The sequence below is a fragment of the Amphibalanus amphitrite genome, unplaced genomic scaffold (genome assembly GCF_019059575.1).
Source record: "Amphibalanus amphitrite isolate SeventyFive unplaced genomic scaffold, NRLGWU_Aamphi_draft 000264F_arrow, whole genome shotgun sequence".
Classification (NCBI taxonomy): Eukaryota; Metazoa; Arthropoda; class Thecostraca; order Balanomorpha; family Balanidae; genus Amphibalanus; species Amphibalanus amphitrite.
Genome location: NW_024881759.1, coordinates 254,331 through 281,291, shown reverse-complemented (window position 1 = coordinate 281,291; position 26,961 = coordinate 254,331). Strand labels below are relative to the sequence as shown.

The 26,961-nt window shown below is 46.8% G+C and overlaps 2 protein-coding genes across 4 annotated transcripts; one reads left to right on the top strand and one right to left on the bottom strand.

The window, feature by feature from the left end:
* Positions 1 to 1,014: 1,014 nt before the first annotated feature.
* Positions 1,015 to 22,914, bottom strand: LOC122386853 (caseinolytic peptidase B protein homolog). Of its 2 annotated transcripts, none has more exons than XM_043376527.1 (4): positions 22,653 to 22,914; positions 22,099 to 22,184; positions 2,263 to 3,950; positions 1,015 to 1,725 (listed from the first exon to the last, which is right to left on the bottom strand). In XM_043376527.1, exons 2-4 carry the CDS (start codon positions 22,112 to 22,114, stop codon positions 1,558 to 1,560), a joined length of 1,872 nt encoding a protein of 623 aa, XP_043232462.1. In that variant the 5' UTR covers positions 22,115 to 22,184; positions 22,653 to 22,914; the 3' UTR covers positions 1,015 to 1,557. The 2 variants fall into 2 exon arrangements, with proteins under 2 accessions (XP_043232462.1, XP_043232463.1); XM_043376528.1 differs by having other exon boundaries at positions 22,440 to 22,689.
* Positions 22,915 to 25,471: 2,557 nt separating this feature from the next.
* Positions 25,472 to 26,795, top strand: LOC122386855. Of its 2 annotated transcripts, none has more exons than XM_043376530.1 (2): positions 25,472 to 25,626; positions 26,287 to 26,795. In XM_043376530.1, the coding sequence occupies exon 2, from the start codon at positions 26,288 to 26,290 to the stop codon at positions 26,705 to 26,707; it is 420 nt and encodes a 139-aa protein (XP_043232465.1). In that variant the 5' UTR covers positions 25,472 to 25,626; position 26,287; the 3' UTR covers positions 26,708 to 26,795. The 2 variants fall into 2 exon arrangements, with proteins under 2 accessions (XP_043232465.1, XP_043232466.1); XM_043376531.1 differs by having other exon boundaries at positions 25,480 to 25,535.
* The last annotated feature ends 166 nt before the right edge of the window (positions 26,796 to 26,961 follow it).

Below are 26,961 nucleotides of genomic sequence, written 5' to 3'. Positions count from 1 at the left end.
GTGGCAACCGCCTCTGACAGCTTCGTAACATGTTACGAAGGCACCAAAACTACTTCGTAAATGTTCATATGGTTGCTAAATTCGAATTCAGCTCCAAAAACTGACCTAGAAACATGTAAAACTCGAAAAAGTGAACCGAGGTCATTAAAGGTCAATGACCTGACCTGACCTTCAGGTGACCTTGACACCCACCCTAATGCATGGGGGCAACATCATATCACATGTTTGAACGCTTGTAACCACGAAAAGACTGCAAACGCGCGGCTAATGCGAGCCGACATACGCCGAATCGCGATTCCAGCCAAACATGGTCTCGAAAAGTAGGTCACAGGTCAAAGGTCATTTGGGTCAGGGTCATGAAATTTTCAGGGTAGGTGTGAAATTGATGAACGCGCGAGGGTACTGAAAGTTTCGTTGCGATCGGCCGCTATTTACGCGAGTTATTCGCGAAAAACCATGGGGGGGGGGGTTCGTTCGACCCCCCCTCTATACGGGCGAGGGTTAATTTATTGATTCTCTCGTACAACTATTTATTTTGTCATTAAATGCCTATGAATATGTTATCTATTTTGAATGTCACGAATAAAGCATTGCACTATGTTTCTTGTTTCTTTAGCTGATTTTGAAGGCGATCACACTTCCGCCTCACAAATAGCTGGTTGATCGATGCTCAACAGGCTTTTCAGTAATCATCAGCCATCGCCTATTGGCATATGGACGGAATGGGGAACAGCCAGGCAACGAGGCGACCTCTTCTGGAACTGGACAACGAGATGGATCCGTGCACTCAGCAGTCCGTGATGGCCGAGAGTAACACAAACAGCTACTGTTGTGCTAAGTTTATTTCCTTTGCGTAGATGGAGGCAGGCGACCGGTGAATATATGCCACGTGACTGACACCTCCCAGCCCTTGGTTCTGTGTCGAGTCTCAGCGTGCCTCGGGCAACTAAACAGAATAACTCCATGCCTTTTAAAGATATTCAAAAGCATTAAAAATGCAAACATAAAGCGGTATACACTTCGTTCTGTATTTATTATCAACTGTGGGAATGGGGTAAAACATGCAAACGTAATAGCATGCGCAGAACCAAACGATACCCTATGCGTTAAAACGACTTGGGTCCTGGCACAATAAATACAGCACCGTTTAAACAGCAACGACGATGTTGCAATCAATGACCGTAACAACAAGGAAAGACATGATGCTGCACGATACCCAGTACCCACTACAATATGAGTGAAAAACTCGAACACCGACCCAGACATCGCTGACACCGTGGTCGGAACACTGGCCACCAAATCGCAACCAACATAGTCCTGCAGTTGGCCCCGGTTGGTGTCTGCTGTACGGTGACATTGGCGCCCATGGAAACACGAACGGCCCTTCCCATCAACATTGTGTCAAATCAACAAGAAGACTGTATGCACTAGGCAGCCTGAGACTACATCAAAGCTAGTCTTAGACAGCAGCGCTGTTTATCACATTGGTCGACTCCGCGTTTTCACGTATCGCCAGTCACCACCAACTTGGCGTGTTCCCTTTCCCTAGTCCCCTGTTCATCTGAGGGGCGAAACGTAGTCTTCCAGGTCTGTGCCGGAGCCCAGCTGGATTTTGACGGAGCGTCCGCCGCCGGGCTCGGCCGCCCGGTCAGAGACGGTGACAAACACGGCACAGCCCGGAGGCAGCTTCTGCTGTTCGTGGGCCTCGGCCAGCTGGTTCACCACCTGAACACGGCCGAACACGGGGCAGTCTCAACGGGTTGGACAGAACATGCCAGGATGGCGGACATGCGAAATTCCGGCAAGGTGTACATGAACAGCTGCATCCTACCAGACAATGTCTTTAATCGTCTTTTCACATATTCGAACTTGTATCGAAAACTATCACTGCGGGTATTCCACTGAGTTGCAATCTCATCAGCGACAACTGAACAAATCAGGAGGAACGTACTGGTTGGGTCGCTAAACAGCCATTTAACAAAACTATGAAGGAATGAATTCAGCAAACCTTTCGACAGAATAAGGGACCACAAGAAAATGTATGTCCGGCACATTCCTTTTCGAGAATGATAAATGCTACAAGGGGGACTCAATGACTATAAAGGGACTCTATAAAAGGCAAGCTAATTTTTATAGACTTGTGTAAGCGTATTCAAAGATAAGTGCGAAAGGAGGCATCGAACAGTTTGACGTCTACACTGGCTTGGGTGCTCATGCCTATAACAAACGTGCTCTGCGTAGGAGTTATACCTGGCAGCTCACCTGTCTCTCCACCTCGTGCTTGATCGATCTGGCGCCGTAGTAGACGTTGTAGCCATCCACCAGCACGTCCAGCACGCGCCGGTCCCATTTCAGCTCGATGTCGTGCTTCTTCTTGGCACGGTCCGCCCAGAATTGCAGCTCGCGGGTGACTAGCTGACGCAGCTCGGGCCGCGAAAACGGAAGAAAATATACCACCTCGTTGATGCGACCTAGGAACTCATCACGCAAAAAGTGACGCTTTAAGATCGGCTGCACCACAGAATCCTTGAAGCACCGCGAGATGTTGACTCGTTCTGTGAACTCCACGTCGTCAATTTTGCCCTCGTAGCGTTCCCGTGCGAGCCGCTCGGCCTCACGGCGCAGTTCCATGGCGTGGTCTGCGATCTCGTTACTGGCCAAGTTTGACGTCATCACGAAGATGGCGTCTTTGCATTCGATGGTGCGGCCCTTGCCGTCAGTGAGGCGGCCCTCGTCAAACAGCTGTAGCAGGACCGTCAAAACGTCGGCATGCGCCTTGTCAACCTCGTCAAATAGGACCACGGCGTTAGGGCAGCTGCGTAGTCGCTTGGTCAGCTGCCCGCCGTCATCATGTCCAATGTAGCCGGGAGGCGAGCCGATCAGCTTGGCTACCTCGTGTTTCTCCTGGTACTCGGACATGTCCAGTCTGATAAAACCCTTGTTGTTGTTTTTGTGGAGATATGCGGCTATCTGTTTAGCTAGCTCTGTTTTGCCGATACCGGACGAGCCGAGGAAGAGGAACACGAGCGGGTGTTCTTCGTCGTACCACCCATTTTCTTTGCGGCGAATAGCGGACGCTACAGTGGCGATGGCACCGTCCTGGCCCACAATCTTCTCCTTGATGCGTTTCTCTAGCGGAAAGCGGCGCCGCTCCTCAGCTTCGCGGGCTTTCTGCTCGGCCACTAGTTTCTGCTCTGCAATGGTCAACAACTGCCGCATTTCTTCATCTCTGGCGTAGTCGATCGGTGAATGCCCGCTGTCGTTGCGCGCGACCGGTGAGGCGCCAGCGCGCAGGAGGACCGCCGCCACATCGTGCCGATCCATCAGCACGGCGTAGTGCAATGGCGTGCATCCGCGGAACGACACGCGGTTGTTGAGTCGGTCGCTGAACTCGTCTTCGCGGCGTACTAATACGTTCAACGAGTTGATTCTCTTCTCGCGGGCCGTCGAGAAGACACTGCAGAATTCGTCGCCACTGTCGACCTGAGCGCCGACGTCGAGGAGCGCCTGGACCGCCTCCAGGTGACCGCGGACGGCAGCCACGTGCAGGGCCGTCCAGCCCAGTGGGTGGCGCTGGTTCACGTCCTCGCCCGCCGCCACTAGCTGTCGGATCTCCTGCGCGTCACCAAAACGAGCTGCCATAAATAGTCTGGACTCGTCGTCCATAACTGCCCAGACGCTGGCCAGAAGGCCGGTGGCCAGCACCGGTAGACGAGGCCAGCGGCCGGAGCGCTCTTTGCTGCTGGCGCCGGCGCAGCTGTCGATTGGTGAAGGCGTATGTCGTCGGGCAGCCATCGGGGGGAGTACTTGTGAAGTACAGTCAGTACTTGTAGAGGCGGCCGCAGGTAGTGGCGACCGTTGCATCAAATGTTGCAGAGGTTGAAGCTCAGAGATGGCTTCCAACGACCGCTGGTAGTGGCAGAACATCTTCCTAGAAACACTTCTCGAAGCTGCAAATAAGGAAAGTGGTAACAATTTGTACAATCGCTAGTAACTTGCGATCCTTTGTTTCGTTTATGTGCTGGAATGTAACAAATACAGCCAGCACAACCGCACAGTGAACCGCGAGCCTCGAACATAAAATCACACATAGCACGTCAACGGGACATAATGTATGGGTCGAACATGTGAACAGCAACAAACACTATCAACGTGGAAAGTTCATTAGCACACAATTTAAAAAGCACACCTTAGTCTGTAGGTACGCTCAAAAGTATCAACGAGCTACAAACACGTAAAAAAGGAACAAGAGCATTGCGTACCTACTTATTTCATCCTATCTCACATGTAGCTAAAGGCTTATACCTATCTTTGAAGACAGTCCCTATCTAAGATATGTAAACTCTGATATTTGGCAGCATAGACCTCAATGCACTGTAAAGTAAACAGGAATCTATGTTAGAAACAGTTATGCTTAAAAAATAGACCTATAAATCAAGTTTTCATGGACTGTTTACTTTAGTGTTTACCATCAAAGTAGATAGCGGGCACAATTTGCCTATAAATTTTGAAATGGTAGCAAAAGTTGAACTACAATGATAGGTAGGTATATCGCAAAATCTAGTCTTAAATAACTTCAGTATTTCACACCAAATGCCAGTGCCCCCTTGTCCTGCTGGGCAATGCATGTGGCATTGCCGCCATTCTGGTTAGCACCTGGTCCACTGGATATGAGCCTAACCCAAACCAACCAACTGACCTCCCTGTCTAGCAGATGGTTCACAATCAGCTGATCCACAACTCATATTGGCTGGTTGACTCTCCTTCCTGGGCCCTGTTTCAGCGGTGATAGCAGCATGCTGCTATTACACGTGTCAATTTGGGTTTCCACGGAAACATCAATAAACCATTACATCTTCAATCTGTGTGATGTCATCAAATATTGCTGCTAACATCTTCACAGCCGTGCGATCAAACAAATGTATCAAACGCATTCAACAAGACAGCAATTCTGTTCCAAACGTCTTGCAAATGTCTAGAGCGCCTGATCTGCCACCAGCTTACAACCTACCTGGAAGCAGACATGTGCATGGATCCGAGAGCTGGATCTATGATCTCAGTGGATCTCTCGACAAAATAGAGGGGTTGGATCTATGATCCGAGTGGATCTCTCGACAAAATTCAGGGGTTGGATCTATGATCCGAATGGATCTCTCGACAAAATTTAGGGGTCGGATCTATGATCTCTGTGGATCCAGCGGGCAAAAATTTGTGGAGGACCTATGACCTGTATGGATCTCACGACAACATGTAGCCAATGAAACCCTTATCCTACATAATTGTACACCTTACAGTGCAATACAATTGAGAATTGTCACTTGTGGACATGGTTAAGACCAGTTGTAATCATTAGGTATCATCATTAAATTTGAATTTAAATCAACAACATTTGTACTACCGTAAAGTGGGGCTATTTGAAACGGATTTTACTGTTTTTGGCCTCTCCCTTCAAAACGGTTGATATTTCCCAGAGCATGTAAATTGGAAAAACGTAGTTCTCTGTAACCGCTTTCAGATAGGTCAATTTTGGTTCAGCTAGTAACCATGCATAAATTTATTTTTTTAATGGAAGCCTGTTTCAAATAGCCCCATAGTGTGGGGCTATTTGAGACAGTTTTAGTTGCAAGGAAATTGAAGAAAATTGGTCAAGCTAGGGATAATTCTTTAAAAGCCATGCGATTGGAAATTAAATTTTGATACTTATGGCAAAAAGTATTTCTTTCAACTACAGTTATATAACCCTAGTAATCAAATTTTTCGTTTTTCGTTGGACATACCATTTCGGTCTGCTAAAAATTGCATTACTTTATGCTAGGACTGTCATAATATGATGTGATCCTAAGCTCTAAAAATCACAGGATGATTATCTAGGATAATTTCTAAGCAAACGATAGTGAAATTTTCAAATAAAGTTGTTGTGTTTATATCTGGCGGCGTAAAACATATAGGCCGAAAGTTGGTGGGGCTATTTGAGACAGGCTCGCTACTGCATTAAACGCACCGTAATGCATTAAAAAAGGGAAAGCAGTTTCCAAAATGGTTGAATGAATGATATGCATGATCGATTGCTCCATTGCACATCTACCTGTCAAGAAATAACAGAAAAAGGTCAAATGGTTTTGATTTTATACCGATTTTGCTAGATCACTGCATGCTGTATCGAATGGCCGGTTACCGCACTGCATCAAGTACGGTTCTCCAGTAAAAGTCTTGTTGGTTTTGCTTTTTCGGATATATCTGGTCCTATATAATGTTCAGATCCATAAGTACCAACCTGAATTATGTGTATGCACATTTACCACGAGACTGTGAAATTGCAACGTTGTGTGCCAAATACCTTCAGAGATATTGAACAAAAGCCTCATTTTGAGCCGTTTGGGGCATTCTGGCCGCAATCTTCCTGGGATCGCCTATGACATAAGTGGAGCCATCTACCGAGAGGGACGCGGAAACACAGAATCATGAATGAATCGAGCGCGTAGTAACCGGCAAATGAAAGGAAGACTCGGCAGAGGCTATCCGGGTGGCCGGCGCGCGGCGCGCCCTTAGGCATCGGCTGACCCTTCGGACCGCGTGGGGTCAGAGGTCGCACTCGGGAAGTCTCGGCTCTGGGTTTTAGCGCTGTGCAGCCAGGAAGGAACGGAGGATAGCGCTAGCCGACTGACTAGTAGCTCGGCTTATTCGTTTGAAGTGGAAGGGGAGCACAGAACGGGATGGTGGGCTGGTGGATGGTGGGACGGTGATCAGGTTGGCGCGTAGAACGCAGCTGAAGATGCATTGCATCTTCAGCTGCTGGAATGCTGGAAACAGCATGCAGTATAATGTGCGGGATTATGCCAGAACTCATAAAAAATTGAATTTACTTTCGGCCTAGGGAGTGGATGGGTGCCGTGACACACCATGACGAGCACGATGCTGTCAATATCTGGGCGCTGCAGCCTACAACCATTTTTCACCCATAACATTCAGGTCACTTGACCTGAACTTAGAGATCGGCTCTGATTGACCTTAGACCCTAAAATCGGGTACCCGTCGGGTGCGTCACGTTTTCTTCAGGGGCGCTCTACCTGTGCCTTTGATCTTACCAATAACTATAGAAAATCGAATAATAATATATAACAAAAAAGGCATGCTTCATTAACATTTTTATTCACACCCGCTCGTGTGCATGCTGCTTTGACCTTACCTGCTCGTATCATAATATATAGCTTCAATGCTTAACCCTCGACCTGCTTTTGGTTTTCTGCATATACTTATCGCTCCAATTTGAGTTATTAGGCTGGGGGGATCCATGTGATCGCAAGGCACCTCGCAGTTGCGATCAAACGTAAGTTGAATCGGAACAGATATTGGAGGGATCCATCACATCGTAGGCTAAGTAGATACGCAAGTTGTATCGCAAATGGTGAAGATACGAACTAACTTTACGAATCTTCTCGGTCGATCGGAAGGCCGATCGTAGCGAAGCTTTACCTCTTTCTCAAGAGAAAAATATAAGAAATTTTCAAAATTTTCACAAAACCGAAATATTTGTTAAACAAATATGGTTGATGAACACGTGTGCAAAATTTGAAGTCGATTTCTTCAAAAATGGCTGCGCTAGAGCGTTTTAAATTTACACGTTGAAAACGGTCACTTTTACGTCATTTTTGTAATTATTTTTTTTTCAATTATGAAATTTAAAAAGTGTTTTGGGCAATTTTTCGCGTTAATTGCGAAAATCTGACCAAAACATGTATCGCACCATCAATGATCCGATACGCCATCAGAGGCCGCGCCGCGGACAGGTGGGCACGGCGATACCTAGGCCGCGTGGGAGTTACACTGGTGTTCGGGAATGGCTATGTCAACGCGAGGCAGGCCGCGGGGGAGCCGGTTGCGGCGCCGGTCCGTATTTGTCGGCGCCTAACAGTGCAGCGGTGCGTTTATGGCGGAGGGAGGGGAAGCGGTGTAGTGTCGGCAAGGCCGCACACAGGAGAGGGCACACGCCCCCCCCCCCCATTCGAGTTGGGGCCCCTAATCTTTAGACCGCCGAAGACCATGTAAAATGAACTGAAATAATGATTGAAAAGACCGGGAGGGCCCATCTCGTTCCCCAGCAGGCCCATACGAGTCCATAAATGCCCAGTAGCGCAGCCAGGGGTATTGTGGTGAAATTTCAATGGCCCTCAATAGACCTCAAAGGGCCCACAGATGGGGTCACCGGGTCCTCAGATGGTCTCGAAGGGCCCTCGGTTAGCGTCAAATGGCCCTCATCTGGTGTCAAAGGGCCCTCAGATGGCCAAATGAAGGGTCACAAGATGGCCTCAAAGGGCCCTCAGATGGGTTCAAAGGGCTCTCAGCCAACGTTAAACCTACCTCAGAAGACCTTAAAGGGCGTCAAAGGGCCCTAAACCTGCGTCAGAGGGCCCTGAGCTCGCGTCAAACGACCCTCCGAAGGCCTTAAAGAGTCCTTAGCTTGTGTCAGAGGGCCCCCAGCTGGTGTCAGTGAGCCCTCCTCAGCTGGCGCCAAAAGTCCATCTGAAGGCATCAAACGGTCGTCAGCTGGAGTACAACGGTCCTCAGATGCCGTCACGCGGCCCTCAAAAGCCTCAAGGAGCCCTTATAAGGTCTCAAAGGGCCCTCATTTGGCCTCAAAAGGCCCTCCACTAGCGTTAACCGGACTTCAGAAGGCCTTAAAGGGCCCTTATCTGGTGTCAGAGGGCCCCCAGCTAGTGTCAGAGGGCCCTCAGTTGGCGCAAAATGGCCATCAGAAGGCCTCAAACGGTCCGTAACTGGAGTCCAGCCGCAACGGTCCTCAGGTGGCGTCAAGCGGCCCTCAAAAAGCCTCAAAGGCCGCTTAGAAGGCAGCAAAGGGCCCTCATATGACCCCAAAGGGTCCTCTGCTGGCTTCAAACGGACCTCAGAGGCCCTCATATGACCCCAAAGGGTCCTCTGCTGGCGTCAAACGGACCTCAGAAGGTCAGGTCAGAAGGGCGTCAAAGGGCCCTGAGCTCGTGTCAAATATAAAAGCGCCCTTAGCTGGTGTCAGGAGGCCCCCAGTTGGTGTCAGCGTGCCCTCAGCTGGTGTCAGAGAGCCCTCAGTTGGCATCTACTGGCCATCAGAAGGCCCCAAACGGTCCTCAGATGGCGTCCAACGGTCCTCAGCTGACGTTAAGAGGCCCTCAAAAAGGCCTCAAAGACCCCTCGGCTGCTGAAGAGGCCCTTAGCCTCAAAGGAAACTCAAGAGACGTTAAACGGCCCTAAAAAGGCTTGAAAGGGCCCTCTGCTGGTGGCAAAGGGCTCGCATATGACGTCAAAAACAGCTTTGTCAAAAACGGACCTGAGAGACCTTGCCGGTCCCTGGTTATAAGGGACTCCTGTCTCTTGCAGTAACCTGAGTGGCCCACGTTTACTGAGGGGCCCCTGGTTATTGAAGGAGTCCCTGGTTACTGGAAGGGCCCCTGGTTATCAGAGGGTTCCCTGGTCACCTGGTGGGTCCCTGATCAATTGAAACCTCCCGATCATCTGAGCGCCCCCTGATTGCCTTGGTCTTGGCGTTGGCGTACAGTTTAAAGTCGTCGGCACACTGCGGCCTCCTCTTTCTCAACAAGTCCCTCTATTTCTTCTGCAGCGAGGGCGATTTCGTCAAAATACTCCTCCATCGCGAAGCCTCGTGCGCAGACGCAGTCTTCGGGGCGCTCGCTGCGCCAACTCTTGACGCCAACTGACGGGCTCCAAATGGAACAGATGGACTCCGAAACGGACGTGGGAATGCCGACACATGATCCCTCCAAATTTACAGAGGAGGAGATGTCCCTGACAGCCCATTTGCAATAGGGGTCACTTTTACACTATAGACGTATGGGGAATTCGACCTTATCGACATGGTACTACGAGGTCAGCTGATCTGCTTGGCATTTAAATCGTAGTAAAACTGGCATTTAAACGCTGCGAAACAACTTACGTACAACGTAGCTCCGATGGGCCGCTCTTTCTTTTTCATCCCTCCGATTTTCTTCCGACCAAGAGAAGTTTCGTACCGAGAGAAGTTTCGCAGCCACGTCCGATATATCTTACGATAGCACGGATCCCCCCAGCCTTAGCGTCTTGCGGATAAGAATGAGCGTGCGCATCGTTATGAGGTGCAGCAACTGGCACCCGAGTTTATTGTCTCAGGTCAACCGATAAATTCTGAGGTCAGGCTAAGTGCCCTATGTCGCGGGATCGTTTTTTTTTAATAACTTCACCACAAATGGTCACAGAGCCAAGATATTGGCACTATCAAGTTCTTCATGCTCAAGTGCGTCGAATGGAATGCGTTTTGTTTCGTTGAGGTCAGCTTACTCCGCGCCCGGGTGTGCCTCTCAGCCAGTTTCGTCATGGTGGGGGGGGGGGCTTTTTGGCCACACCAGATTATCTCGGAAAGTAAGCAAGCTATAAAGACGTGATAAAAAGAAATAGATAACTCGATACAAGATCTTTCAGAATCATCTAGGTTATTTTTTTGATCAGGTCATCGCTGAGGTCACTGGAGTTCACCAAAGGTAAAATTTTCACGAACTTTTGTTCCCGATTTTGACAACTTTTCACAAAGCGGCGCATCAGCCGCGAACCAATAGAGCTACAGCGCTGCGGAAATGTAAATTCGATAGCTCTTTTAAAGGCCTTTCTGAATATTGTTCTCAGATTTGACCTAAGGTCAACGGCTCAGCCTTCAGAGTGTAAGAACTATCAAAATTTGACGTTTTTGTGGGAAAGGTTTTTGCATCATATTTTTTTTGTTCCAAGCTTGTATGACGCTGATTTTACCGGTATTGCGTTTGTCTCGTCGAGACGCGTCGAATAAACTATAATTGACTTTAAAAAGTAAAATGAAAAAATTGACCTCAGGTCAAGGTCACTTAGAAGGTCATGTTTGCATGTCATTCGATTCGTATTGTTGAGCTGAACACATTCATGGTGTTTTCAGCGCTCTAGCATGTTTCTGTCTAAGGCTATGGTAAAAACAGTTGGAGACGTTTCATGACCTGAGATGACCTCAGCGGCATAAAAGGGGTCACAGGTGCAAGTTCCGGTTCAGTGTGTCATGTTTACTTCTATCACGATATTTAAGGGTATTTTCGGCCAAAAGAAGAGCATTTCAATTTCATCCTAATGACTTAGATATGAAAACTCCGAGATAAACAAATTGTTCATGCTAACTTTCTCATGCAAAAGCCAGAGTTTCAAACTTCTGGGATGTGACAGAATCACAAAGTTTTTTTAGAGGTATGGTTACTTAACTTGACCTAGTGACATGACCTTATGTGACCTGGGAAAAGTTCATGGGTGTCGTTTTGTATAGGCTTGGTCGGGCCCGAGCCCTACCAATGATTTCATTATTTTATCATTAACCGTATTGCGATGCATGGTAAAAATGGCTTTTGTGTCCCAAAATTAACTTTTAAAGCCCTACCAATTAATTTCGGAAAGTGATGCCCGCGCCACGGGTCAAAAATTTCAAATACGATGCGATATTGATGTATGACTTGGCTATACCAAGTTTCACGGCGCGGTTTTCCTTACATGCGCAAAAAACTGGCAGGTGTAGCCAAAAACGTCCCCCTCCCCCCACTCGGTCAAAGGTTAAGGTGTTCACCTCAGGACATGGTCAGGGCAGAGCCACTCAGGCCACGAAGCTGGTCCAAGGTCATACCGCTTATCATTCGATTCGGTAGGTCCTCGTAAGTCCACTGGTGGCTACCCGACTCGCTACCTTAATTCGGTCGGGACTTTTTGGTGAAAACTCCTATGATCTTAGAGATATCTTGAATGAAGTCGCCTAAGATCAACAATGCAAAAGTGAATACTGGGGCTTGCAAGGATTGTAAAAAATCACAAATAAATGCACTTTAGACAGTTTTAGATCTCTCCCGGCGCCAAAAAATCAATTTTCATATTTCTCCATTGATAAATAATTGTGAGGTCGCGCGACCGACCTGACGCCAGGCGACTCTTCAGAAAAAAAAATACGAGATAACCACACACAAGTTGTGAGACCTCTGGAAGATAGTGCTAGATCCTATAAGCTTCATTCCCCGGAGGTGTTTGGAACGAAGGGCGTTGCGAAGTCGCGACAATTTAGGATCCTACCGAGGCTCACTTTTGACGTTAAATGTCATTGACCTGACCTTAACCTTGACACCCAGAGTGGGGTGTCGGACGGACCCCATGCCCCAGCCCCCAGTTTTTTTCGCGAATAACTCGCGCAAAAAGCGGCTGATCGCGACAGAACTCTCAGTACCCTCGAGTCAATCAACTTTACACCTGCTATAAAAACTTTAATGACCTTGACCCAAATGACCTTTAATCTTTTTCGACACCATGTTTGGCCAGAATCGTGATTCGGCGTATGTTGGCTCACATTAAGCGCGGGTATCTAGTCTTGTCGTTGCTTTAAACCTTCAAACATGTGGAATAATTTTGATCCCATGGATTATGGTGGGTGTCAAGGCAACGTGAAGGTCAGGTCAGGCCATTGACCTTTGATAACCTTGGTTCACTTTCTCGAGTTTTACATGTTTCTTAGGGTAGATCTTGGAGTTGATTTTGCATTTAGCTACCATATGAACATTTACCAAGCAGTTTTGGTTCCTTCGTGACATATTACGAAGTTGTTTGTGGTGGTTGACAATGACATCTACAATGGATAGAGCTGACAGGACGCTTACTGGTTGACTTAACCTGACCTGACCCGACCTGGCCTAAATTCACGGAAACATCTCCTGTGATTAAAACTAACATGAAATTCGTGATCAGCACCCCCTAAGTCCATAATAGCTTCACTTTATAAAGTTCTAGCAGGTCCAAATTTTTCCCGACTTTTGGGTCATTGACCTGTCAACTAATGACCTAAAACTTAAAAATTGGGTATCATCGACTTCCTCTCGTCAAGGGAAACACGCTCGTTTTTTTCGCAAAACTCTAACTCGATCAGGAGCCAAACGGCAAGAGGGGTCTAAAGGACCCCATCCCTCTATACAAACGCTAGATGCTGGCAAAGCACCACGAAGGGCGAGGGTTGAAATTCAGTTGCTGTTACAAGATTCGGCTTGAATTAAAGGCCAGGTTTTCCAAATTTCAGCTCTCGCAGCTATCACAAATATAAACATGTGGAGGAGGCAACCGCCTCCCCCCACCCCTCTTCCCCTCTCGGCCGGCGAGGTTTAAATTGGGTTAAATGCACATTACAAGGCATTTAAACAAATGACGCAACCGAACAGTCTTGTGCATTGAACAAAAACTTGTTACCCGCGCTAGTCTATCGGCACCATAACACATGGTCGAGACTGTCGTTCGCCACGGACGCGCTCTCTACCAACCCTCTGAGCCCAGTGACTGCGGGTGACCTTGACATGTCAAGCCTGGATTGGCCGCCGGCCGCTGTCGTGCGATCGTTACACGCGGAGGGGAGGAAGACACAGCGCTCTACGTTGTATCTGACCTATCACCTTTCCCCGTGCCCTGCTCACTGACCCCGCTCCATGTCGCTGGGCGGTGGCGTGGCGGTGGAAACCGGTTCTAGCCTCTACACATGCCACCACTCTAGCCCTCCCCTCCCCACGCTACTACGCGGCGTGGAGTACGCTCGTGCGTAACTGGGCGGAGCAAAGGGTCACGCGATACAGAGGCGGAACTGGTTGCCCTCCCGCTCGCTGAGCGACCAACGACTAATACCCTGGAGAACCGTACGTGTACTGAAGGCTCACCTAACAGTAAGTATGTATGTTAAATAACCTTCAATGGTGCTTATGGTCAACCAGAGTAGACATGGGTCGACTACCGACCACGTCAGTGACTGATGAAACATATTTTATGCACACTGCACATATTCATGATAAAGGTGACTAATATCGTCACATGGTCGTATTAAGTTACAATGTGTAAATATTGCTTGCTGCTAAAAGCACCATGAACCCATGGCCGATTCATCGGTGTTCCTTAGGTCGAACGTTTGATACACCTTAGGCATATGCGGTAAGTCTTTAGGATGCATCATATCACCTGTTTTAGGGCCTTGGGATCACAATCATCAGCTGCATTTGGTATACGTTGAGGTTTGACGAGGTGGGTATCATCGGGATTCTGAGACACCGGGTTACACAATTGTCACTATCGCTAACAATATATAATGTATTCATGTAAAATGTGCTTAGCCCATAAGTAAAACGATAGTAACGATAGATTCGGTTGCAAAGTTTTTAAAACTTTAACCATGTTAAGCTCCAGGTAGAGGTGCTTTTCGTAAACCTTAAATTGTGGTTTTTCTGTATTTCTCATTTAATGCCAAATTTCTTTCAAAAATTTTCAAAATTTTCAAAAAACCCTATCCATGGAATTCATTGTTAAATTCCACATCAGCTTGAGCAAAAATTAATCAAAAATATCAAACGGTTTTAATTTTACAGCAATTTTACTAAGCCACTGCCGTACTGTCTCAAATAGCCCCACTGTCTCAAATAGCCCCACTTTACGGTACATTTAAAATAAACCAAGAACATGCACATTGCTACTTTTTGTGACCAATTGTAACAATTTCATTACAGCACTGATGACAATCTTATCAACAAGCTACAGCCACTTTAACCCTATTAGTGGCAGGGGGGGTTGTTTTCATCCACCCCTCAGGTTTTTCGGGAATATCTCCGAAACCGCTGAAGCTACGATGCTGAAATTTTCTGACTTTTCCTAAAACTAAATTGGGCACATTCCCTGAAAATTTCAAGTTCATAACTTTACCAGGGGCGGCTCCAGAGCACTGGGAATTGGGGGTCCTATTCGTGAAGCGAGTCATTTGGGCGAAGATCACGATGCTGCACCAGTTTTACGAACGGTGAATGAAAGGTATCATGTGATACCATATACAGTTATTGTGCATCCTTTTTTGACACGTTTTTGCTATAATAGGCGGATCCAGGCGTCCAAAAAGGGGGGTTATGTTTTACCTCCCAACATAGGTGACCTGACACCGCCTATGCATGACCAATACAATTGTAGTCGTTCTCTCATAAGAAAATTGTAACATAACAAGACCATTACCACCCTTTTTAGAAACAGTACCAACAAAAACCTTATTTAGGTACTATACTTTTTGTGTACCCCCAATCTCAATGATCTGTATCCGCCTATGATTTTTGAAAATGCATATTTTTAGGATCCATGTGAATTCCTGGTTCATTCTCTATCGATCGGCAAAAGTTGCGTTAAGATTGGTTCAGAAACCTGGCCGTGATAAACAGTCTAAAATGTATCTGCAATTTGCCCGTTTTTACCCCCCTCTACCCCCCCCCATTGACATTTTTTAATTTTTATTTTTTAGAAATGTAGATCACGTTGAGCGAAATCGAATGCCGTTTGAATTTTGAAAATCGGCCCGTTAGATCTCGAGATATCAAGGGGGGGTCGTAAACAGCCCCCCCCCCCTGCCACTAATAGGGGTAGCCAGGAGCCTGCCACTAATAGGGTTAATTCAATGAACAAACAGTACAGACAGATGCAGTGGCAGCGGGGCACTGCAGATTTTCATTTTGGTCCCATTCTTTCCATGCAACGCCAGTAGGGCTAATGTTAAAATGCCAAAATCTATGGGGGGGCACTGTACCCTGGTGCCACTCCCCCCCCCCCCCCCCCTGTTCCGCCACCTATGGACAGATGTCAGGAAATCAAACCTGGAAGCCAAATAGGTCAGTTTTGTTAAAAAATAATCCAGCAATCCACTTCTGCCAGGTATGAAATTCCAATCCAGAATGTTCGTATGAGCTATTAGTATGTGCAACACAATTTCGATTTAGTAAGAATAGCAACCAACCTCTAATACTTTCCTAATAAAATTACAAGTTCAAAAATGGCACCAACTTCTTCAGATTACCTTACCTACTTTTGGCATCATGACCACGGACGTATAAATAAACTGGACCAGCAACCACCTCCATTCAGGTGAAGCCGACAAGGCGCCATTTTACGTTGCCAAAAAACCGTGCTGTGAAAGGTCATTGAGCCAATACAATTGAAATTGCGTCTAAACGGATGATCGGATCAAGATGCTGGTGGTACCGTTCGACGCGTAATGCCTTGAGGAAGGTGATGATGCATGTCACAGGTCACCCGGTGTCACATGGCGCGTGCCACGTGCCGACAAACTTACAAAGGGCAAAAATCTTTAAGCGACGCTCCAAATCAAACGAAGGGCGGCACAGGTGCCAAACTCACAGGTCACATGTCCCAGTGTTCGACCACTAACATATGGTATGCTCGGCATCAGGGGGTGCGGAATGCACGCGCTAGGGGCGAAAAACATGTTTTGAGGAGGCATCCTCCAATTCCGGAGAACCTTTACCTAGGCACACCAAATTTGGCACACTGACACTACTGGACACGCGCTTTAAGGTGCTGTACAAATAGGTGTGCTGGGGAACACGGTGCACGTGCTGTGCACGTGCAAACCTTTTGATGTTGCACTCTGTGTCACATATGCGGGTAGGGCGGGTAGTGCTGGCAAGCTCAAAGTGCCAAATTTACACAGGCCACCCAGAATGCATTCCACCATAGTTATGAGCATATCCATCTCCTGGTGGACCTCAAAGGTGCGCTCTGCACGTGCAAAAAAATTGTCCGCGCCGGGCGGTGGGGATGCTTGGACAATGGACACCCCATGTGGATTTATGTAAATATCTGGAAAACGGCGTTGTGCAGCGCCGCCGTTTTTTGACACACCTTTTCATACATCTTTTTCACACATGCTGCGTAACTTTCAGACTTAGGTCACTCAAGGTTAGGTCATCAGGTTACGTCCAAGAAGTGACCTTACCTTAGGAAAAGTTATAGTGCCCGTCATAGCTACACAGACTGAACAATCGGTTTAAAACGTGCAGCGATTGATAAGAGCAACAGTAGGCATATACGTAGAGTACCTCTACCTCGGAATTTCAATATCGCTGACCTAGGGTTCTGTTGATTTCGCGATTTTTCTATTACAGTCAATTGTCAATGGGGGACAATTGAACTGCGCTTCTGTGCACGAAACTCATATAAACATACTAAACAATGCACTCAAATAACTGGACACGGGTGGCAGAGAAACGTGACGAACTTAATCGGGAAATTGCACCTGTGACCTATCTTTATGTCCTAGGGTTAGTTCCTAGGGTGAACCAAGGTCATCAAAGGTCAGTGACCTTCACCTACCCTTCACGTGACCTTGACACCTACCATATTGCATGGGACCAACAACATTCCACATGTTCGAACGTACAACCACAAAAAGACTGGAAACGCGCGGATAATGTGGGCTGACTTACGCCGAATCACGATTCTGACCCAACACGGTCTCGTGAGATATCAAATACTGATTTACCGCTACTCAGTGCACTGCTCAGTCAAGTTCGAACCATTTCTTGGCCGCGGTCACCGGTCCAGGCCACCACATAGGTAATCGTATTACACCGCGCTTGCTCAATGCTCAGCTCGTATTGTAAGAGCACTGCGGCACAGCATAGATGCAGGCGCTTGGCTACTGCCATCTATGGGCGAAAGATGAAGATAATGGTTATTGCGGTACAGTATCACTGCAGGCGCAAACAACGTGGATAACAAAGATGCCTATGCTGCGCTGGCCGGCGATTGAGGCGTAAATTTGCCTTGCTGGGTAGCAAAAAGTTTAGGATCCCGAATTTGACAAAATAAATGATTCGCCGTGCTGGTGGTCTGAGGTCGCAAAATCAAAAGAGCCCTAGGTCAGTGATATTGAAATTTCGAGGTAGAGGTAGGTACTCTACGTATATACTGTTGATCTTATCAATCGCTGCACCTTTTAAACTAGTGATGTCAATTACGGAAAATCGGAATACCGATACCAAACCAAATACCAACCAAAACCACGGGAAAATACCGAAACCAAACCAACTTGGGAAACTGAGGGAAATACCAACTTTTTACCGATTTATTAGCCTCTTATACATTAGTGAGGGCTTATGATACCAACAAAATACCAAACACATTACGATTGAAATACCAAATACCAAGTTGGTATCGGTTTGGTATCGGTATACCAAAAAGTTGGTATCCGATTGACATCTCTATTTTAAACCGATTGTTTAGTCTGTGTAGCTATGACGTGCATTATAATTTTTCCTAAGGTAAGGCCACTTGGACATAACCTGGTGACCTAACCTTGAGCGACCTAAGTCTGAAAGTTATGAAGCATTTGTGAAAAGGATGTATGAAAAGATGTGCCAAAAACGGCGGCGCTCCACAACGCCGTTTTCGAGATATTTACATAAATCCACACGGGGTGTCCATTGTCCAAGCATCCCCACCGCCCGGCGCGGACAATTTTTTTGCACGTGCAGAGCGCACTTTGAGGTCCACCAGGAGATGGATATGCTCATAACTATGGTGGAATGCATTCTGGGTGGCCTGTGTAAATTTGGCACTTTGAGCTTGCCAGCACTACCCGCCCTACCCGCATATGTGAAACAGAGTGCAACATCAAAAGGTTTGCACGTGCACAGCACGTGCACCGTGTTCCCCAGCACACCTATTTGTACAGCACCTTAAAGCGCGTGTCCAGTAGTGTCAGTGTGCCAAATTTGGTGTGCCTAGGTAAAGGTTCTCCGGAATCGGAGGATGCCTCCTCAAAACATGTTTTTCGCCCCTAGCGCGTGCATTCCGCACCCCCTGATGCCGAGCATACCATATGTTAGTGGTCGAACACTGGGACATGTGACCTGTGAGTTTGGCACCTGTGCCGCCCTTCGTTTGATTTGGAGCGTCGCTTAAAGATTTTTGCCCTTTGTAAGTTTGTCGGCACGTGGCACGCGCCATGTGACACCGGGTGACCTGTGACGTGCATCATCACCTTCCTCAAGGCATTACGCGTCGAACGGTACCACCAGCATCTTGATCCGATCATCCGTTTAGACGCAATTTCAATTGTATTGGCTCGATGACCTTTCACAGCACGGTTTTTTGGCAACGTAAAATGGCGCCTTGTCGGCTTCACTATCTTCCATAGGAGGTCCATTGGGATTGTCAGTCCAGTTTACTTATACGTCCGTGATCATGACACGTGTGGTGCGTGTGGTGCCATGCTGTGCTTTCGTTATGAAAGAGCCTCTCAAAAAGACAAACGAAATTCACAGCTCACGTTTTGGTAATATTGTTTTATTACGTCATTATCGTTTGACCAATGAAAAATCTCAATTTGACTAAAACCGCAATGATTCCAAAAGATTCCCCGTAATAGGCCTTTCAAACTAATGACGTAAGATATTGTAATTCTTGTGAAAAGTGAATAAAATAAAGATGCAAGTCGCACACCCGGGTCAGGGCCATGTAATACCGTTTCAGATTACGTTTACGTCATTAAATTCAACGCTACAAAGATGATATTCACAAACAATCGTATCGTGAAATTACGTGAGGCAGAAAAAAATGAACATTCTTTTGAAAAAACTCCAGACTTTTGAATTTCCAGTTTGATTTTTAATTTATTTTCATTATACTCGAAGGTAGAACGCTTAGCTCATTTGTTATTTGAAATGACGTCACGAGTTCTATTTAAATACTGAATAATCATTTTACGGTAAATATCCAAGGCCATTACAATTGATATTTCGCTTCCCATCGCTTCCGCAGGCTGTTGAGTATTTTTATACTTTTGTTTATATCTCAGTTTATTTTATCAAATATTCCTTTTCAATAGATTGAAATACCTTTACCTAACCAAGCCACATGTGTCAGTATCACTATCATCTTTTATTGTTTATCAATCAATTGTGTTAGCTGGAAACTGGAAAGCCTCATGGTTGTCAAATGCAAGATTGAGATTGTCTTATCAATATCATTATGTAGATTCTAACATGAATTGTGATGTGGTAGCCGGTAGGTACCTAGTAATGTATTGTTCATTAGTCATCACTTTGACTTACCTCTATGTTAACTGTTAATGCAAACTTTTCTGTTGGTATGTGAACAATGTTCATGTCACTCAATTCTCTCAAGTTGTGCCGTCATGAGCCTCCTTTATTTTGTATTCTGTATAATGTAACTGGATGCCTTTACTAATATGGCCTTTGTATAAGAATTTTTGTTTCTAACCATACTTGGGTATTCATAACTTCTTATGAAAGAAAGTTGTTAACATTTTGAGCACCTATGAGCTATGATCCCCATGGATCTCACGACAAAATTGGGGAGCCAGATCTATGATCCGAGTGTATCTAGCGACAAAATTGAAGGGTCAGATCTATGATCCCAGTAGATCTCTCGACAAAATTGAGGGGTTGGATCTATGATCTGAATGGATCTCGGATCGGGATCCATGGGATTGGATCTCAGATCCATTTTTCCGGATCCAAGCACATGTCTGCCTGGGAGAGAACTCTATGCTGACAAATAACCAATTTGGTTTCAGAGCCGGGAGATCCACTCAGGATCAGCTGATCCTTGTATATGACGAGGTGTCTAAGTGGCTTGATGATGGCTGTGTTACTGACCTCGTGATGGTTGACTTTGCCAAAGCATTTGATGTTGTCTCTCACTCTATCCTTCTTCGCAAGCTTCGCATGATCGGCATTGCAGAGCCCCTCATCTAATGGATTGAAGATTTTCTGATTGGTCGATCTCTGTCTGTGTCAGTGAAAGGTGTACTGAGCAAAACTCGTCCCGTGTCCAGTGGGGTCCCACAGGGCTCGGTCCTTGGTCCGATTTTGTTTTTAGTTTTCATTAACCATATTGGTAGCAGTCTCGCATCTAGTCACAAGATTTTCGCTGACGATCTGAAGCTTTACATGAAAGTTGCCCACAGCTCAGCAGACGCATATGACCATGCCTCCTCGCTATGTCAACAGGACATCACTGCCCTGCACCGTATTTCTTCGTCATGGGACCTTCGTCTGAACCGTGACAAATGTGTGGTCATACGTTTTCAGAGCAAGGCTCAATCTCAATCTCTTCCACCTCCAGTGTATGACATCGATAATTCCCCGATTCGAGTTGTCCCCTCCCATCCGGATCTCGGAGTACTGGTGGACTCGAGCCTCAAATTCCACGACCACATATCCGCTACTGTCCACAAGGCCGCAGGTCTTTCTCAAAACCTCCTGAGGAGCACGGTGTGCCGATCTCCGGACTTTATGCTGACACTTTTCCGTACTCACATAAGACCAGTTATCGAGTACTGCTCGTGTGTGTGGCACACTGGGTACCTGGGGGACCTGCGCGCTCTGGAGTCGGTCCAGCGTCGCAGGACCAAGCATATCGCTGGCCTGTCGAGTCTGGATTATCAGTCCCGGCTCTCATCGCTGAACTTGTACTCAACTCAAGAGTCAAGGCAGACTGCTAAGGGCTGATTGATATGATTCAGTACTGGAAGGTGTTCCATGACAAATGTGCGGTGTCCCCCGCTGACTTGTTCACTCTACCTCCTCAGTTAGGCATGCGCGGACATTGCTTTAAGATTTTCCATTCCCGTTCGCAGACTGATGTCAGGCGTAGGTCATTCTCGGTGCGCGGTGTGAGACTATGGAACTCCCTCCCGGAGCACGTCGTAATGGAACCTAACTACAAAACCTTTAAGGGTTTGCTGGCGGAAGCCCTAGGCGATGCTCTGTATGACTTTCACTAACCGCCTTGTTTTGTTCTCCGTCTTGCGAAATGTACTGTACCATGGACACATTTAAAGTAGCATTGTCTTCATCTTTGTCTTTCTCCTGCATCAATTATGTACAACATAACTACTCTTGTTTGCATCTTGAACCATGCCTGTTTTCGCGCAAACATATGTGCAGGCGCTCCACTCCGGTAGCAGCAACTACTGGTGCGCCTTGTGTCTGCGGGTTCCTACTGTATCCTTGCCTACTCCTTCCTGTCTGCAGACGTGAGATTGGGAACCCCACCAGGTGAGTGAACCAGGTGAGTAGCTATGAAAAAGCTCATGGATTACATGAAACATCATTAGTGCGGCGTCATCACATTACGTCAGCTCGCGAAATTTGATAGCAGCGTGCTGCTATAACCGGTGAAACAGGGCCCTGGCTAACTTTTGAATCCATTCTAGTGTTGGTGTATAGGACTTACCGAAATTGAACATCATGATTACACAATAAATCTAGCTTGGCAGAGTTAACTTCTTTCAGCTTTCTTAGTTTCTTTGTGTAGTATTTCTGAAAAGTAGGACACGGTTCAATTTTCAGCTGGCCAGGATAAAAGCTATTGAGACTTCATGTACCATTTAAGCAGTTGAAACAATAAGACAGGCTTAAACAATACCTATTTCCTTTTTCAATAAAACATCAGAAGAGTAAAAGTTGCAAATGAGACACACCTGATTCACACAGACAATGAAAATTAAAATTACTTACCATTATTTTGCAATGCACAAATAACAACCCAATCCAGTATTTCCAAATATTACCTACCTTCTCCTCGATGAGGCTCGATCCACATTAGGTGTCCTTGCCCATTGCAATTTGAATTGTCATATCAATATTGATATCAGGACCAGGCGGCAGGCAGTGAATAAATGTGTGCCTAATGCAGAAAATGCGTTACAGTGCGACTCATAAATTATGTATCCATTGTTTTATGTGAAAAGCTTACGAAAAAGTAAAGAATATACAGAAATTACTTACTTGTACTTGTTGGGTTTGGGTTAGGGCGCATAGCAATATACAGAAATTACATTGTCCTCGCTCACCACTTTTGTCTCGGTCTCACAATAACTGCCGCAAATTTACTGCAGCAAACCAATTAAAACACGACCACAAAAATAAAGTACGTGTTCAACAATATAAAACAGTGCCTTTCAAAGCTAGTGTAATGCCAAAAATAAAAACAACAAGCCATTGTTCCACAACAAAAGTTCTTTAAAAATACTTAAAAGTTAATTTATATAATCTGCTACAATGTGATGGACAGCTTGGGTCACGGCATAAACGTGATAGACTACCAACACATACCTGCAATCGGGAGTGATAGGGAGTCTGGAAAAGGACCCCTTTCAAACAAATATATTTCCAATCATCTTGCGAATAAATGTTCCGGTTGCCTACAGTTCTAGTCCGCGAACACCTGACCAACTTCTCGCGGTTGTCTCCTCCCCTTGCCCTCGTCCGTGTTGATGTTTTGCCAGCCGCGAACGTATAGGGGGAGGGCCGAGGGGGTCCGTTGGACCCTCCCCCCCCCCCCCCACACCTTTGCCGTTCGGCCTGTGGTCGAACTAAAGCTTCGCGGAAAAAACGAGCGTGCTGCCCGTGATGACAGAAAGCCGATGATACCCAATTTTAAGGCCGGTTGGTTGACCTTCCAGGTCAGGTCCATGACATAAAAGTCGGGGAAATCCGGACCTGTCAGAACTTCGTAGTTCGTAGTGAGGCTTCATTGGGTTTTCGGGGCGCTGATCACGAATTTAATGTTAATTTTGATCATGCATGATGTCTTCATGCATTTAGGCCAGGTCGGGTCAGATCAGGTCCGGTCAACCAATAGGCGTCCTGCCGGGTATTCATAGTAGGTGTCAAACACCGCTGAGAGCTTCATAATATGCTACGAAGGCATTAACCCGGCACCGCCTGGGCTATTTCCGTAGCCACGACAGCCTGGGGGGGGGGGGTCGGATCCAACCCCCCCCCCCGTTATCTCGAGAACCAATGGTCTCATCGAGCCCCGCGAGGCGACGTTCGAAAGGTCTCTACGAGACCTTCCCAAAGCACTCTTAAGATTTTAAGATTGAGGTCAACTTTCGGGTCAAGGTCAGGTCAAAGGTCAAATTCTGGGGTTTTGCATGATTAGGCTTACGGACAGCGGAATTGATAGCTGCTGCTCGAAACTCACCAAAAATGACCTCAAAGGCCTAGTGAAGGTACCATGTGCGTATAGGGGTCATACTAAGTACGGGTCAAGGTCAGGTCACTGGTCAGGTCACGAAAGGTAAACGGTTTTCACTTTCTGCTACATGGGCGTGCGACACATGTTTTATGGCTTATTTTTCACGCCGAATCCGATGGTAGTGGTTATAAGTGACCCCAAGTCACTGTGCTGGTGATAAGTGTGCATTGAAAGCATAAAAATCGTTTATACCTACCATACATAACTAAACGAGGGCTGAGAAAAAAAGGTCAATTTTTCAACTTTTTATTTTTGACATAAAAATGCACTTTTCTAGACGAGCTTTGTCCCAGGAATCTAGTGGTGCCATTTGTTTTCACATGCGATGTTCAGAAGTGCCTCTAATTCACAAAAATGCTTATGACGTCACCATGCCCTATGCATGTTGGAGCTATTTTTTACAATTTGGGGGTCAAAAATCAAGATAGAAAGTTGAAATTTGGGACATCTAATGTTCTAATAGAGCTCTATAACATATATTCCGGTTTTTTGGAAATTCTCAAAATTTTGGATTTTATTAGCTGTTTTCCAAAAAATGTAGTTTTTTGAATTTTTAGGGGTGAAAAACGCATTTTATTGAAAATCCGAGATAGCTATTTTAAAGAACTCGTTCAGCTGCGTCTATTCATGTCCTTAATTTGCAATTTGCTTTAAAACCTGATTTTTGGCGATTTTTTAAACATTTACCACTTTTTGACTAAAAACGCCATGTAGTTACATCACTAAAATCGATATATCTAAAAAAAAATTGGAATTTTTTTCTTAAAAATTACACAGAAGACGTCAAATCGATGGGGGAGAAGGTATGCCACGTTTCAAGTTGATAGCGTAAGCGGTTCTTGAGTTATTCAAGAAAAACGGAGGGGGGGTCGGATCCGACCCCCAGGCGGTCGCGGGTTAAAACTACTTCTTAAATGTTCAAATGGCTGATAAATTCGAAATCAGCTTCAAAACTAGCCTAGAAACATGTAAGACTAAAAAATGAACCAAGGTCATCAAAGGTTAATGGCCTAACCTGACCTCCACGTGACCTTGACACCCACCATTATGCAATTGTGATGGGACCAACATCATTTCACATGTTTGAATGCTTAAAACCACAAAAAGACTGCAAACACGCGGATAATACGAGCCGACGACGAATCGCGATTCCGGCCGAACATGGTTTCGAGAAGAAATAGGCCGCACAGGTCATTATAGTCAGGCTCAGGGTCATGAAATTTTCAGGGTAGGTGTGAAGTTAATGTTATAGAAATCGAAGGATCTAAGAGTTTTGTCACGATCGGCCGCTTTATGCGCGAGTTATTCGCGACAAACCGTGGGGGGTTCGTCCCCTCCTTCCCCATAAGTGCGAGGGGCCCGGCCCCGACTGGGCCCGGCGGTGCATATATGGGCAGAGAAGACACCGTGCCTAAGAAGATAAAAATCTCGCCCAGTTCCCGTCCTTATTGACATCCTGGTCCTGTCAATCTTCCACCAGCCCCCTAAACCGTCCCCGTCCCCCCCCCCCATCCGGTCCCTCTAGATGACCCAAATACAGACCGGCGTGCGGGGGTCGCGCAGGAATAACAACACGGACGAACGGCGTGATGCTTCAGTCGAGGAGGAGAGCTGAGAAGACCGTTCAGGTGAGCTGCTGCAGTTTGGTGCACCAGGGAGTGTTTGGAGCTCTCGAGGGCTGAGCTGCTGGTTTGGTGCAGTGGCTGGAGCTCGCGAGGGGTGAGTTGCTGGTTTGGTTCAACAGGGAATGCTGGGAAGTTCTGGAAGGGTGAGCTGCTGAATCAGGGACCGGAGAGGGGTCAGGAGTTGTACCGAGGGCGTGACTTGAGACTGTTGTGATATGATACGTGTGAACGTGAATTTAATAACAAGAATGGAAGCGGCCGCACGGCAAGCTGCAACGCTTTATTTTATGATATAGGTAAAAATGATATGACACAAATCCGTTTATTTTGGGTAGCTGAAGCCTGAAATTTGGGTTTATACCTATTGGTATAGCCCGCTATGGCCTATCTCGTCTCATGGCATAAACAATGGACATGTAGATAATACCACTACACGGTTCTGACTCTGCAATAACGCGCGTAGTTTATCACATCGTGCTCACAGTATCTAGCAGTAGCGGCGGAACACGTTCAATTAAGGGGGGGGGGGGGGGGCACTGCCGACTTTTGGTCCCATTCCTTCCATGCAACGCCCATAGGGCTAATGTTAAAATACCAAACAAAGGGGGCACGGTGCCCCGGTGCCCTCCCCGTTCCGTCGCCTATGGTATCTAGCCATTCATGCAGTTCCAATTAGGTTCAATCTTGAGCTGATGTCACGATTCATCCTGTTACTTGTAGCGTGACGCGGTCGACGTGTGGCGGTTTGTTTCAGAATGCGGCCCCAGCAGTCCCCCCTGCTCCTGTCTGCGCTGCTACTGTTGGTGCCGGCAGTGACCTGCGCTAACCCAGCTGAACGGAGCGCTGCGGCGTCCCGCAGACAGCCCGCCAGTCTCGGTGGTCGGACCGGCCGGTTTCTGGGTCTGTCCCCACCACCTCCACCGCCGCCGGCCGCCGTGCCCGTCTACGGCGCTCCGGCGTTCGCCGACGGCACCAGCGCCGACCAGCTGGCCGTGTACGACTACTCTAACGTGCGGAACGACCTGGCGCACTACTCGCGCACGCTGGACACGGCGTTCGGCCTGCTGGTGGCGCTGCTGGGCGTGCTGCTGCTGCCGCTGCTGGTGCCGCTGCTGGTGGCAGCGGTGGCGCCCTGGCTGCTGGACACTCTGACACGTGCTCTCGCCGAATATTAGCAGCCATTGCTCGGAGCTTTTGACTCTGATCATGAGAAGTGTGTTCACTGTACAACTTATTTATGCAGAAATACAAAGTATGCTTTTAGTGTTCATTTGCGGCTTTATTTGTCAAAGCTACATATACAGCGAACATGCTTGAAGCAAGTTAGTAAGAAGAACATTTATTTGCCCAAATGTTATTGACATTTCAGCAGCAACTCCGTATAAGTTCTCAGAACGTCATCATAAGGCAATGTAACTTATCCACGACA